The sequence below is a fragment of the Colletotrichum tamarilloi genome (genome assembly GCF_030869305.1).
Source record: "Colletotrichum tamarilloi strain Tom-12 chromosome Unknown Scaffold_91.1, whole genome shotgun sequence".
In the NCBI taxonomy this organism is placed as follows: domain Eukaryota; kingdom Fungi; phylum Ascomycota; class Sordariomycetes; order Glomerellales; family Glomerellaceae; genus Colletotrichum; species Colletotrichum tamarilloi.
Window position 1 is genome coordinate 1 of NW_026849474.1, and position 14285 is coordinate 14285.

At 52.4% G+C, this 14285-nt stretch overlaps 7 protein-coding genes across 7 annotated transcripts; 3 read left to right on the top strand and 4 right to left on the bottom strand.

Annotated features, from left to right (window-relative positions):
- Window positions 1-2079: 2079 nt before the first annotated feature.
- On the bottom strand, window positions 2080-2462 carry CTAM01_13208 (uncharacterized protein; the record flags this gene model as incomplete). The annotated part of the gene is made up of 2 exons (XM_060529212.1): window positions 2080-2250; window positions 2343-2462. The coding sequence occupies 2 exons, from the start codon at window positions 2460-2462 to the stop codon at window positions 2080-2082; spliced, it is 291 nt and encodes a 96-aa protein (XP_060376153.1).
- Window positions 2463-3881: 1419 nt separating this feature from the next.
- Window positions 3882-4073, top strand: CTAM01_13209 (uncharacterized protein; the record flags this gene model as incomplete). Its single annotated transcript, XM_060529213.1, has 1 exon — window positions 3882-4073. One exon carries the CDS (start codon window positions 3882-3884, stop codon window positions 4071-4073), a length of 192 nt encoding a protein of 63 aa, XP_060376154.1.
- Window positions 4074-4875: 802 nt separating this feature from the next.
- Window positions 4876-5910, bottom strand: CTAM01_13210 (uncharacterized protein; the record flags this gene model as incomplete). Its single annotated transcript, XM_060529214.1, has 4 exons — window positions 4876-5259; window positions 5310-5437; window positions 5494-5598; window positions 5661-5910. The coding sequence occupies 4 exons, from the start codon at window positions 5908-5910 to the stop codon at window positions 4876-4878; spliced, it is 867 nt and encodes a 288-aa protein (XP_060376155.1).
- Window positions 5911-7157: 1247 nt separating this feature from the next.
- CTAM01_13211 (uncharacterized protein) lies at window positions 7158-8173 on the top strand (the record flags this gene model as incomplete). The annotated part of the gene is made up of 5 exons (XM_060529215.1): window positions 7158-7392; window positions 7446-7553; window positions 7606-7739; window positions 7802-7892; window positions 7950-8173. 5 exons carry the CDS (start codon window positions 7158-7160, stop codon window positions 8171-8173), a joined length of 792 nt encoding a protein of 263 aa, XP_060376156.1.
- A 353-nt stretch (window positions 8174-8526) lies between these two features.
- On the bottom strand, window positions 8527-9771 carry CTAM01_13212 (Fip1 domain-containing protein; the record flags this gene model as incomplete). The annotated part of the gene is made up of 4 exons (XM_060529216.1): window positions 8527-9068; window positions 9124-9365; window positions 9436-9488; window positions 9565-9771. 4 exons carry the CDS (start codon window positions 9769-9771, stop codon window positions 8527-8529), a joined length of 1044 nt encoding a protein of 347 aa, XP_060376157.1.
- Window positions 9772-9806: 35 nt separating this feature from the next.
- CTAM01_13213 (nucleoporin NUP49/NSP49) lies at window positions 9807-11922 on the top strand (the record flags this gene model as incomplete). The annotated part of the gene is made up of 3 exons (XM_060529217.1): window positions 9807-10480; window positions 10556-11098; window positions 11151-11922. The coding sequence occupies 3 exons, from the start codon at window positions 9807-9809 to the stop codon at window positions 11920-11922; spliced, it is 1989 nt and encodes a 662-aa protein (XP_060376158.1).
- A 925-nt stretch (window positions 11923-12847) lies between these two features.
- On the bottom strand, window positions 12848-13730 carry CTAM01_13214 (uncharacterized protein; the record flags this gene model as incomplete). The annotated part of the gene is made up of 2 exons (XM_060529218.1): window positions 12848-13543; window positions 13614-13730. The coding sequence occupies 2 exons, from the start codon at window positions 13728-13730 to the stop codon at window positions 12848-12850; spliced, it is 813 nt and encodes a 270-aa protein (XP_060376159.1).
- Window positions 13731-14285: the final 555 nt, after the last annotated feature.

Consider the following 14285-nt stretch of genomic DNA (forward strand, 5'->3'; position numbering starts at 1 on the left):
TCCTCGAGAGCCTGACGAAGCTGATCTTCGGTATATTGAGGCATTATATATAGAAGAAGACATGTGCAAAAGATGAGCCCATTTGGACGCGAATTGAAAATGTTGTGATAAAAGGAGGTTGGGGGTGGGCATTGGGTTGTGGTGGATTTTCGCGTTTTTGTGGGTGCCAGAAACAGGGGGGTGCCAGGAAGTGGGTATGTTGACTTACCGTGGATGAAGTAAATACCAAAAGGGATCGGTTTGGTATGGAGACAGGGTCGAAAGAGTATCAGGGTCGCGGGATTGTCGATATCTCGCGGAAGTCTGCGGTGCGCAAATAGAGAGAGATGGAGAAGTAAAAATCCATCATAGTGAAGCCCTCTTTTTAAGGGTTAGTAGAAGAAAGGAGACCGCCCCAGAGCGGCTTCAAGTGAATCGCTGGGAATAGCTTCACGTTCGTCTGATGCTCTACTAGGGCCCGGCGATTGTGGGTCTAGCCTACCTTCGCCTTGGCCCGAGCTCTATCAGGTCGTCAACTACCGCAAATAACCTCCTTGAAGATATGGGATGAACGAATGTGAAGCTCTACTGCTCCCAGATAGGAAATTAGAGAAGATCGCCCCACCCTTGCCGGCGAGTCTCGAGGGAATAAAAAGAAGCTGAAGATAGTTGTGAGCGTTTCAGGCGGTAGGAACTCGTCTATGAGAGCTAAGCTGGCTCATAGCAATGGAAGGACCGTCACACTCCCAGGGAGACTGGCTGGCCGGCCAGAGGAAGAGATACGCTTCCCTCTCTTATGAATGGCCATGTTGCGGGTTGTGAATACAGAGTATAAAAAGGAGGCATCCAGAGAAATTCGTCGCCGAAGGGCACGAGGTTCGATAGCATTAAGCATAATGTCGAATGATCTCACTACATCATGACTGGCATCTCGCGCCACGCCGCGTTGGGGAAGCAAGGGAGTTGAGGGGGGAAAGGAGCCTCATATAGATTTCTTCGCCTCTGAGGGGCTCTTGATATCTCGGCGTGAGGGTGCTGGAGAGGCATTTGCTCTTCAACACTAGGCTTAATGAAAGCAGACTTTCTGCACTGTAGGGTGATCTGCAACAAGTTGAGGCACACTGGCAGTTGTCAATAAACAACTGTCTGTCTGCCTTGGAAACTTGCCCGCCAAACACGCCTCGTTGCTCTGAGCTTGTCAGATGTTTGAGAAGGGCTTCTTCATATGGCAAGAATTATCATATTGAAAAGGAAAATCACGCTGCGAAATCTATTGTTAAGCAGACCTTACGAAAGACAGCCGAGAGGTGGAAACTGTAGGCACTAGATTCGGCGGGCATTGTAGTCAACATGAAGCATAAAAGTTATTCGCACATCGTGTTCAGCCAGTGTATGCCGTAAAATATCTCGACACAATGGTCGGAGGTGCTAATTAGAGAAGCTTAGTTCCATCTGAATCGATTCCGGTAACGCTTGGCGCCCCTCGCAAATGCTGCAAATCTCCTATGCATATGATCTCGGTTGAAGAACTCTCCTAGAGTGATCCACTGACGGTCCCAGATTGGTGGGAGCAATCTTAGACATGCTTCTTAGTGACTGTTTCTTCTTGTTTGGCGGCAGATATCTCGCATGCAGCGGAAAGACACGGTCAGGAATAAAAACGACTTAAAGTCAGGCAAGGGACAGAAGACGAAAAAGCTTGGCAGACGACTTCCCAGGCAGCTTGCCGAGAGAAGTGGTTTGCGTAAAGCTTTCCACAGCCATATTTGTTATCTAAGCAATTGAGTTGTCGATGGCAGCTTCGTAATCATGCACTGGTTGCAGAGCTGAGCTTTTCCATCAGATACAGATTTGAGTTGGTGTTGATGTCCAGTTGTGTGCCTCTGACTCGGGAAGACAATCATCAGACCAAGCTTCCTGACGCGTCTCTTAGCTGGCCGCAAGACGGATGGTGCGTAGATATCCATATCACCACCCGTAAAAAGACGTGCAGGTGACTTGTGTTCATTCCAATACAAGCCTCAGCCACCCGAAATTCAAATTAACATGGAGAACCTGTTGTCATGGGACAGACTTTCCGGTCCGTAACCTCACTCCTACTCATACATGTGTTCTCGAAGCAAGAACGGCTCTTCCATATCCACGCAATGAAAGAATGCTGGCACTACAGGGCCCGTTGGCGCTTCCCCGTGCAGAAATAGTCCCTTGCAGTGGTGCCGGTGTTCGGTTGACGCCGACAAGTTGTGTATTAGCGGTCGTTGATGCTCGACGCTGTGGAGCAGATTATGCCATGTGTAGAAACAGTACTCTTGGTGGAATCGTAAGTTCGTGTAGAGAATTCTCCTCTCTCCAGCCATAAGCACTTGTTCGGACGCTGGCTTGGTGAGGTTCTTGTCGAATGCCCAAGGGCTCATATTATATGCGTTATACGTGCTGACGAGATCGCCGTTATAGCACTGAGATGGAACCCAGCCATACGCCATGACGTCAAAAACGCAGCCATTCGCCTTTGCTTCGGGGACCGTAGAGCCACAGGTGTGTATTGGAACTGTGTGTGGAGAGGGTTCGATGCTCAACAAAGAGTATTCATGGCTGAAAGCGCCGAGTGCGAACAGCAGGAGGGTGATCAAAGCGGACCAGCAAAGAAATCTTGAAAGGTGGCATCGACATCGGTCCACCGAACATTCAATTTGGACCCGACTGTGTTCCTTGCTGAGAAGAACGTCAGCCTCGGGGTCACCTTGAAAGTTCGTCATGAAAAGAATCGATGAGTGATGCGTTGGCGACTGAGATTTCGGGGTCAAAAGGACCTTTCTTTGATGCACCTTAGATCTAAGTTACTTGGAAGCCTTCGAAAGGTGAGATATAGAGAATAAATTGCGGGAAGAGGAAGAAAGATCTCGAACGAGATTGTAAGGGGCGAGGTCTCGAGGCAAGCACAGGGAAGTTGAGATGGGAACATTCTGCCACCTTCCTTTCCCGTATTGCCGCCCGTCTTCACAATTCTCCAAGATATCAACTATCAAATATCATGTTTGTCTTGAAACTCAACGGTTTTTGGTTGCTTCGTTTTCTGGCGTAAAGCCATTTTCTTGGCACAAACAAACATGGGTTTGACTGGTCAAAGGCAGGCACGACGATGGCAGGTGAAGCTTCCTAATCAATTGTATCAAAAAGTCTCCTCTAGTTATTGCTAATACTAGGAGGTACTTTCCGCATTCAAAGTTATCCTGAGCTTGGCGACTGTTGATGGCGTTTCTGGTATGCATGTTGGTTGACGCAGCTGTTGGCGTCCCCCCCCCCCCCCCCCCCCCCCCCAATGTGAATAGGGCCACCCACCCGGCCCCCCTAGAGGAAACGCCCGCACACAGATTGAAACTATCGAGCCAACGCGTGAACATGTCCTTTTATATTTGGTATCATTTGTCTAGCTTTCCTTGTCCTTTACCCGTTGGTGAGTAAGACCGTTGGATGAACTCGTGGTCCCGGCGTCAGGCGGAGAAGGACGGGCGCCAAACGTGTCAATACTAGTCCGATCCAACACTATGTGACTGCACATGGATCTTGCAGAACAAAGCCCGTCCAGTCAACACCATGCGGTTTGCTTTGGAAACCACAGACATCACACATATCACATTGGCGCTTATCTCCTTAGACCCCAACCCCCAAAGACCGACGGTGCTGTTGGTGTTTCCCACCCGAGGAAAGGATGAGACTCGTGCCGCACTATGCTCATCGAAAGACTCCCTGACTTTTCAATGATATTTGAGAACATTGTTCAAACCTATCGGTTCAAGGCTTAAAAGAGGCATGACTCTCCCTCGTCCAGGGATACAATCAGCGACTTCTTCATCTAAGCACCATCAAAATCAAGGCCCATATCCTCAATCAGCAGCCTCAAAATGTTCTTTGCTAGAGTCTTCCTTCCTATCGCCGCCATCATGGCATCTATTCTCGCTGCTCCAGTCCAGCCCAAGGCAGACCTCGAACCCAGGTTCATCTACGCGAGCCCTTCCATTGCCTCATTCGGCGACGAGGGCCCGGTTGAAGATGCTACGACAGACGCCTCGACTGCTTGTGTTGAATGCTTCTGATTCACAAAAAGCTTGAAAGTATGGCTGTGTTTCGGTTATCTTGTCTTTAACGGTTTCAGCGGCATCTGACTAGCAATTACCTATCTTAGTTCATGAAGCTATAGGAGTCAGTCAGCGACATGCATTTGACGGGTTACTTGCTCACTTCTAGAACGCATAACATTAGATGCCGACTAGTCAAGGGCAAGGAATTTGTCAATGCACAAGGCAGGAACGACGAATGACGATAGCACTGTCTTCGTAGCACAAATTAAGCAAATCGATCTTTGAAGTCTTTCGGGTCCTGCGTTGTCTTTCAAGGGTCTCAGAATGTGATGTGTTTCTTCTGCACAACTGCCGTATCCAATTGTCCATGTACCTTCACCAGGAGGATAGTATCCCTACACGAGCCTTGGGTATTCGATAAGGATACTAGCTCAGGTGTTCTTTGACCTCCCTTTGCATGTTCAGGCCGAGACTTGGCGTTTCCTCGTTACAAAGAAGATGGGGGCAGCACAGTCCTCGCAGGCCCATGGACCTGGCTGAAAGACGCGGTTCAGGTCTGCTACCTGCAACCTTCCGAATCCATACTATTCCAAGGCCTTGAGGAATATAGGTCAATCAACCGACATTGGTTCACGTTAAACTATAAAATCACCCAAAGTTACCATGAAGACCTTTACCAAAGGAATCTCCTACAGCTCAAGGATCTTGGAAGCTTCTGAGCATACAAGAATGTGATAACCTGATGCCTGCTTGGATGTAAACATTCCATAGCTAGAGTACGTGCTGCGGGGATAGTACTTGTGGAACTTTTATTGACTCAGTCCTCTTCAAACCAAAGCTCAATCTTCCCAGTATCCTTATCTAGCGTGCTCTGTGCCTTGTTCCAGTGCCCGTTCCCAGCCGTAGCCATATTCACCCGCTCCGCCTCATTGAAATCATATCCAATAACGCCTTCCAGGTAATCCTCATACCCGGCCCAGCTGTGTCGTTTCGCCCACCTTTGCAGAGCACCCAAGTCTCTGCACTTCTGATTGTAGCCATGGGAGTTGAAAGAGACGTACTCGTCTGATCCCGAGAGCGAGATGTCGGCGTGGCACATCAAGTCGTCCCGGATATGGTCTACGCAGTGCATGGTGTGGATATCGTTGCGCGGCCACTTCTCGAGTGGTATGTTCGATGTTAGTCTGTTCCTGATGCGGTACTGCTTACGTTAGTAACAAGCAACCGAGAGTTCTAGGTCTCTGAACGTACCAGGCAGTGCAGTGCGTGAAAGACGTTGATTTGATAGATCTTGGAAGCCGGGTCGTCAGGGTGAGAGACTGTGTCAGGCAGGGCTTTTTCTTTCGCCCATTCGCCACGGACCGCGACTATGCCATCGGCTGTTGATTGTCAGCTATGAGCATGTCAACTACGTCAAGGACAATAGGATGTCTACTCTTCTGTAGCTCATGCCAGAATGCGTCTGCTTCCGGTGACCTATCAGCAGCATCTACAATGTCGTAGAGCCTCCCGGTGGAGTTGTAGCTCTCGAGAGTAAAGTCTTTAGGTGCAAGAGTTAACTTGTGATGATTGAACCAGATGCATCCATAAGAAGCTTCTTACAGTCCTGCTGGTCGATGCCTTGGATCGTGGCATTATTGTTCCTCTGGAAGGCATGGAATGCAAGGAAGTTCAGCCCCAGGATGGGGACCTGGCATAGGAGAAAGACTAAGAGCAGCTTCAGGTACCGGGAACCCGAAGAGGTTTCTCCCGTGATGGACTTCTCACAGCGGCTGCAGAGTGTATCATGCTCCAAGTAGTTCACCTCTGCGACCAGCAGCTTGGCGCCAGTATCAGATGAGTGTCGATCCATTGCAATGGCTCTTTCCGCAACTGTGAGAAAACTAAAAGGTGAGAGTAAAACAATTTTGAAGTTGTCTTGGGATTGAAGTTTTGCGTACTGTCATGAGTATGTTGGCGAAGCTCTTGCGAAGGAGAGAGACTCGGGAAGAGTGACGACACGAGAAATCTCAGTTGATCTAGACTCAAACGACTTGAACGATGGCCGCGGGCAACGTGAGGTCCTCCTCATTGTGCTAGACGATGAGTCTGCCAGCTTCATTCATCACTTGTCACTTGCGACCAGCTATCAACGGCAAACCTGCATGTCAAAATAGGTGATATAATGCAAGGTAAGAAGAACCATCTCTAACACCATCTCAAGCACCACATGCATCCAACTGCATTCATGCCATTGGCATCTGAAAAGCAAACTGCCTCCGAGCCGATACTTGAGTATGTGTCACCGAATCCTCCGAGGCCTGCGGACTCTTCCACGAGTCCCCGTCTCGTCCGGGTTAAATCGTCACAGATACCCCTCACACCTTCAATCCCGGACACGTCAATGGACCGCATTGTCGTCGTGATGTTTGCTCAACCCCTCCATGGCCAGCGGCGCAGACATCACGAAACCCACATACTTATCTCCTACAACCCCATCCAAGTCCCGGCACCGGAACGCCGGGGCAAGGGTCCAAGACCAGGACGTGTCATCATCAATTAACAACCAACGGACGAACACTTCCAACAAGCCAATCACAGCTCACAAACATTTGCTGAAGGAATTACACCCCGGATAACACCAAGCCTAAAAAGTGTTCGGAGAGGCCAGAATTATCGTCAGATTTAGAAAGATGTCCGCGTTTACCGCCGCTTTTTGCTGTGGTGGTGACGATGGCGGGATCTGCCAAGGGGCAAAAGTCGTGATAATCGCTTACGAATAGCTTCCAAGGAGTTCCAAGGCGGGGAGCAAACATGATAGCGATGTGGGTTTCAGGAGTTTCCTTCGTCGTCACGATCGACGAGAATGAGCAAACAAGACCGTTATCAAGAATCGGCAGAGTCAACTCGACCGCCGCGCCGGACTTTGCCCCTTCGTTTAAAAAGGGCCCTCACAGATGCATGTATGAAAGTGGATGTTATCGCACCAACGATTTCCGAGTGCCCGGTTTCTTTAACGAATTTAGATTCTCTTATTGTACAAACTTTCCTCTGCGAAGCCATACACCGACTTCCCTCATTAGAGCGTCTCAATTGAATCCAGAGATCTAGCTGTCCGCAATGCAACCGAAGGGTCTTGACCGTATGGCCGGCTTCGTCCGCCCTGTCGAGAAATCCGCGTATGCTCATCTGCAAGATGAAGAGTTGAAACAGAGTCGGGAACCGAGTCCGCGTCGTCGTTCCTGGTCACCCAGCGTATCTCAGGTGCTTCTTTTCTTGATCTCCGTGGCTCTTCTCTCCGCTACCGGTGTTCATCACTTCCGCCAGAGCAAACACTCCCACAACCAACGAACAAGTACGAAATATTTCAGCAAAGTCATGAGTGCGGTACTAACATGCAAGCTCCAGATGTGGGTCATCTCGAAGAGATCAGAGGTCCGACGATGTTCAAGGAGGCCGATACCTCAGGTCCGTCTCCGGAGCTAGATGCTGCTTGGGACAAGCTCATCGACGAGCGTAAGTGGCCGCTTTCCTTTCTCACTACGGCAAGACTGACTCAACCTTTTAGGTCATTTCATGCTCATCCCCGACGAGGACTTTCCCAAATCCGAGTTCAGAACTAGAGAGCCCCTCCGGGCTTCGACCTCTGCTCAAGACGGTACTCTGGCCGTGTTTGAGTATGTTCACGCCTTGCACTGCGTAGTAAGTATTCTGAACTCCATCCCTCTCAAGTGCTCGGTGAACATGACTGACGGGAGCCCAAGCACCTCATGTGGAAGCAAACCTATCCCGAGTACTACAAAGAAGATCACATGAAGATGAAGAACGACCCAAAGTGGCAACACGCACACATTAGTATGTCGAAATTCCCACTTCTGTGATAAGAGACACGTAGCTAACAAAGTCTGATAGATCACTGCGCGGACTTCCTGAAGCAGTACATTCTCTGCAACGCCAACCTCGCTTTCAACACGTACTCCTTCAACGAGACCCGGGGCGGCGCCGACGTGGACATCGTGTCATCGCACACGTGCATCAACTTGGATGCCGCGGACGACTACGCGAACCGGCACTACGTCAACAGGTCTGAGCTGGCCATCGCTACCGGCAAAGAGATCACTGCCGATGTATTTTGAGGTGTCGGTCGGAGAGGTCGATTGAGAAAGCCTTCATGAGAATCATTCCTTACAAAACTGCTCAAGCTTTACTAGAAGCAAATTCAAGCAGATTTAGGGACAGGGCAAACAAGCTCTGTTGTACGGATGGGGACAAATCACTTTGTGTACACAGATAGAAGCAAGAATCTCGAGAGAAATGCCAGATGACTTGTCAGGGTATCTATGCCTGCTTTTGCCGTTCCGCGACCCGTTTTCGGAACTTTCCTCAGCAAACCATGTGTGACCTCACCACCGAATTCCCAAAACGCCGGCCGGGCTGGACATACATAACCAGCACATCTTTGTAAACATACACGGAACGCAGGGGGTGACTACCACTGGCGGCGTCCGCCACGGCCTCGGCCGAATCCGCCGCGGTTGCCGCCTCCCATGCCCTGCTGGTCGTAGCCTCCGTACTGTCCTTGGTTTCCGCCAAAGCCCTGGTTGAAGTTCTGTCCCTGTCCGCCTTGACCAGCGTTGCCAGCCTGGCCCTGCATGCCATTGAACATGGCCGACATTTGCGAGGGGTCCATCTGGCTGGGATCCATGCCCTGACCCATCATCTGCTGCATCATGGCCTGCATCTCGGGCGGCATACCGTCCATGCCACCCATTCCGGGCATGCCTCCAGCCTGCGCGTTGGCGCCAGGCGCGGCACCTCCGCCGGGCATGTTCATTCCGCCCATCATCATCATGCCAAAGTCCTCCATCATCTTCTTCTGGCCGGCGGCAATGGCGTCGCCGCTGAACTCTCCGCGAACGGCTTCCTGCTTGGCAGCGTAGAGTGCCCACGTGAACTCGTCGAAGCCGTAATTGAAGTAGTCGCTGATATCGGTACCGGGTTTGCGCCAGGGCTTCTCGTTCTCGGTCAAGTCTGCAGACAATGTTAGCGACACGACACCGCAGCAGGTGCGAGTGGCCGTTCTTACCCTCGTCAATGTTGACCGCGGTGATGGGCTTCCCGACGGGAGGGTAATCGGGATTCGCGTTGACGTCAATGGTAGACTTGGAAGCCGCGGCAGCAGCCTTGTCGGCGCTGGGGACACCGAGAGGGAGGTCGGAGGGTGAGGCTCTCGCGGAATCCTCCTCCTTGACTGGGGCTGCTTTGATAGCCATGTCGTTGGAGGCTGACCTTTGTGGGATGTTTCTGATGTCGCTGTAGCGGGATTGTCTATTGTTTGTGTGAGCAAAGGCACAAAATAGCTTCATCTCTTTGTAGGTGGACAGAAGTTGGGACGTACGTCGGGGGTGCAGCCTTTGTGCCATCTTTGCGCTCGGTGATGATGTCGATATCCTGGAGAAAGCGCCAGAACAGTCAGTCGCTAATTCACAAGTACAAAACGACGGTGCAAGGTAGGGAGGGTATATACAGAATCATCCTCGTCTTCATCCATGGCGCCGCCCTCGTCTTCCTCTTCGCCCTCCTCGAGCTCTTCTGATTTGCTCTCTGGTGCCTCTACTTTTGGTGACGCCTCCTGTGGAGGAGCAGCATCATTTTCGGCTGTTGTTGTGTTTGTAGTGGGCTGCTCGGTGGACGGCTCATCCGCGTAGAAATCGTCGTCTTCATCGATGTCCATTTTAGCTGTATTTACGTCTTACGATGTTGTCGGCAATGTCTCAAGAAGGGAGAGGGAGTGGCGGTGGTACGGGTAGAGGTGGGAATGGAGGTGCAGGTGTTGGTGATGCAGCTTTTGCGGGTTGCTTTGCATTCAATGGTTTGGCGCCTGGAGCTCTAAGCTCTGGCGCGCCGAGGGGACCACCACCGAGAGGGCCACGGCGGCCACCACACAGCAAGGGCCGCCCAGGCCGCCACCAGCAGCAAACGCCACAGCACGCGCCACAGCCAGTGCCACACCGGAATGCTCTGGTAAACCGCCAGCCACAAGCAATGGACCTCGACGAGCCACAGTTGAGCCCGGCAGTCGGTAAAAAGCGATGCCGATTAGCCAATGAAAGACCGTCGCATTCTACCACCAAAGCGGGCGAGGCAACGCTCGCTGTTGGAGCTATCGAAGCTGCCCATGGCCCGAGCGCCAAAACAGCAGCCAATTCTTCCCCGTCGAATATCGCGAAGGAGCAACCAGGAGCAACGAATAATTCAACCACAGAAGGCTATCACCAATCGCTACGTTTTTCGCCCAACCCCCCAACTTCGAGGACCGACGCGCCCGCGCCTCGCAAGCACGCACTTGAACAACCTGATATCGGCGTACTCGAAAAAAAATTCAAGATGTTTGGAAGATCGGCTGGTGGCTTGAGCATTAACACTGGTGCCGCCAATGCAGGGTGAGTTGAAAGAGTCTTGCTATGTTCCGCTCATTGTAGACCCGTGGAAGCTAATAACGATGCGAATTCTTCTAGCACCACCAGTAATGCCACAACTTCCGCACCTAGCGGTGGCGGAGGACTCTTTGGAGCCTCGACGACGGCGACGACGACACAGCCTGCTACGGGCGGTCTTTTCGGCGGCACTTCGACGGCAGGAGGAGGACTCTTTGGCAACAAGCCTTCAACACCACAACAACCAGCCACCGGTGGCCTTTTTGGAGCGGCGCCAGCACAGCAACCCCAGCAGCAGCAAAGTAGCGGCGGTCTCTTTGGAGGCGCCCAAACCCAGCAGCCTGCACAGCAGGCTGGAGGAGGATTGTTTGGAGGGGCTGCGACACAGCAACAACAGCCTCAGCAGCAGCAGAGTGGAGGGCTTTTTGGTGCAACCCCCGCGAAGCCGGCGACGGGCGGTCTCTTTGGTGCGAGCACAGCGCAGCCCCAGCAGCAACAGTCAACAGGAGGAGGCCTCTTTGGCGGCGGCAATAATGCACAGCAAACCCAGCAGAACCAAGGCACGGGTGGTGGTCTCTTCGGACAGAGCCAGGCTCAGAACCAGCCTAAGCCCGGCGGTCTGTTGTAAGTGACATCCCGTAGAAATCGTCTGACCAGTGACTGACAAGATATGCAGCGGCCAAACTCAGCCCGCAGGTAGCTCTGCCCCCGGCTTAACTATGGGTCAGTCGACGACGCAGCAAAGCGTTCCTGGCGTGCGAGTAGACATGTCAAATATCAAGGGCACAACGCGATTCAATGACCTCGAGCAATCCATCCAATCCGAAATGGAGAACTGCGATCTCATGATCCAGCGCTTCATGGCACACGCATCCGAAATCCGAGGCTTCATGGCCGCCCACGGCGGTGACCTCGCACAACTTACCAACGACGTCAACTGGCTCCAGCGCAAGTACGAGGGAGTCAAGACAACGCTGGACGAGGATATCGTCACTCTGGGACACCTCAAGGACTTGGTCAAGTCAGACGCGGACATTGCCAAGATGGCGTTCGCGGGCGCTGATCAGCTCAAGCTTCCCGCACACTACCACCAGACCTGGCTTACCCGCGGCGGATCGGGCGGCAATACGACCAACGGCAACCAGGACCGCAACCTAGAAGACGTTCTCACCCTCTTCTCCAACGAGGCCGACCGGCTGAAGGAACTCAGCCAGTTCCAGGTTCAGAAGATTAAGGAGATGGAGCAGCACATGCCCGGCGTTGAGCACGGTCTCTACGAGCGTGTGCGATCGCTGCGGGACCAGACCCAGGTGCCGCCCTTTAACATGGTTCTCGACCTGTTGGAGACGATCAAGATGATGGGTGACAAGATTTACGAGGCCGCGGGTAGTATTGTGGACGTACGGGAAAAGCTCACTCAGCTCCAGCGCCAATACCCCACCAAATAAGAGAGCAGAATCAAGATGGAAGTGTCTTGTGGATACATAGTATGCAAGGGAAGGCCACGGTCCAGGGAAGCAAACGGCGTTCAGGTTGGGGAAAAGAATTATATACCGGCAGCATTGGCGAAATGAAGCATTGAAAACCATTGGGCAGATGTGGCCGCGGTTGAGGGTCGTAAGGTTGTAATGCTTGGACATTGAGATCCCAGAATGTGATGGATATGGTCTGCATCAACTTTGATGGGAAGCAAGCGCGGTGAGAGACGGTTTGATAGTCCAGACGCATAGGCTGATTCAATATCAAGGCTCGACCAAGAGGATGAATCACCGTCGTCCCGATGCCTCTAAGCGATTCGTTCTCATGGTCCGTACATCACAGGAATACACGAGACGAATACGCAACAGTCCAGTACCCTTAAATTCAGGTCCAGCGCTTCATTCGTCAACCAAGCCAACTCGATCCCCATGGTCGAGCGGTATAACGCCCTGGTCCGTTAGTAAAGAACTTGGTGATGAAATCCCGAGAAGTCTTCTCAGATGGAGGGTTTCGTAGGGTGCCCAGTTCGATTCACGAACTGGGCACTTGAGCTTTTGTCTTTTTGTCTCTGTTTACATAATTATTGTAAACACCTTTAGGTACTTTAGTGTACGATACTGCGAATTGCAAAAAAGTGTCTGTATTTTATAGTCTGAACCTTGATATAAGGTATTTAATTGATTGGGTATCAGGGAGCTGTAATCCGCTCAGCAAAGCCGTTCATCCGCCCATAACGCCCGGTGATGCCTCTCGTGTCTCGTTCGTTGGTGACAATTGGTCTGAGGTAGGAGCAAAAAGGCCTCTAAGCAAATCCCTCCGCCTTTGCCATGTTCGCCGTCTTCGTCGTCGCCGTAGCCGTGGCCGTAGGCGTACACTCTCAGTAGGTAGCCAAGATCAGTACGAGCCCTCCCGACCACCATGCTCATCATCCCCGCCGCCATCATCCTCGCCAAACTCGCCGTCGTCAAAGTAATTCTCCGCGTCGTAATCACCCGCATCAGAGTCATCATACTCAACATCCTGCTCCTCCTCCCCGCCCTCCTCCCACTCCTCCTCCCCACCCTCTCCCTCAGCCTCGCCCATCCTCTCCAGCGCCTCCAACTTCTTCTTCGCCCCATCCGGCCCAATCTCCCCGTCGTCATCCCCCTCCGCGTTCACATGGAACATCTCTTCGGCCGTAGGCAACGCCGTAATTCGACTCAATCGCAACCTCTTCGCCTCCCCGCCCCTCCTCTTCTCCCCCGGCGCGACATCATCCCCGTCAAGCGTCTCATGCAGCTCCAGCGGGAAGAACTCTTTACAAAAAGGCCGTCCGCCGAAATCGGGGAGTGCGCGCTCCGGGCGGGTGAATTTCTGCGAGTAGGTCGGCACGGCGTTAAACGGGTCCGCCGTGGCGCGGGTGCGCACGCCGTATTTGGCGTTGACTTGTTCTTGGCCGTAGAGCTTGCGGGTGTTCGTCGGGTCCATGCCCCAGGTGCGCTTGCGGGTGTAGAGGGGTCCGTCTTGGAATTGGCGGCGGAAGAGGAGGAAGGCGTTCACGTTTGCTTGTTCGGGGTCCGTGACGGGTTTCGCTGTGGGGATCGCGTAGGCCTGGTGATTCAACAGTTAGTGATTTACAAACATGGGATTAAAGGATCTATCATTGGCTTCGTGTACGTACGGGGAAGAGCTCTGAGGGTCGTGTGTCGGGTGCGTGTTCGCCGTTGTCCCATGATAGCTGGGGGCCCTGGCGACCCCCGCGCCCGCCGCGGCCACCACCTCTACCACCGCGCGACATTGTAGCCTGTCTCTGTTATATCCGAAGACTCTGTTTTAGAATTGAGCTGGCGATTGAAGCTGTGAAGGCAGTTGTTGGGTCGGTAATGCGAAAGGAAAAGTATGCGTCAGAACGAGGGTGCGTGGTGTTTGGTGATAGTTGGAGTCAGCCTCTCTTTTTTGTCTCCGAAAAAAAAAACCCCAAGCTGCAGTTCGGTTTGGCACGGCGGCGCTGCAGTGCATCGGCAGCCTTGGATTTTTTTTAGCGGGGTCCATCCCGCACCTGAGTGAGGTGCACTGCACCGTGGTGGGTGACGCGCTGTGCCCCGCTTGCCGGCGCTTTCAGGCACCGGTGTCACCCCGGCGCCTTCCAGAACTCGGCTCCGTCTCTAAGGTACTTCCCTCAGGTACCTCTTGAGGCTCGATATTCCTGACTGTACTTCGGCGTAGGCATACGATCATCCATAACTTGTGACAAGATTAAGATTTACACCCATTGAATAATTGTTAGACCATCAGATTCGTCACTCATGGCTTCCTAACAGGCACCTAAGGTACGAGGCTCTTACACGCACGC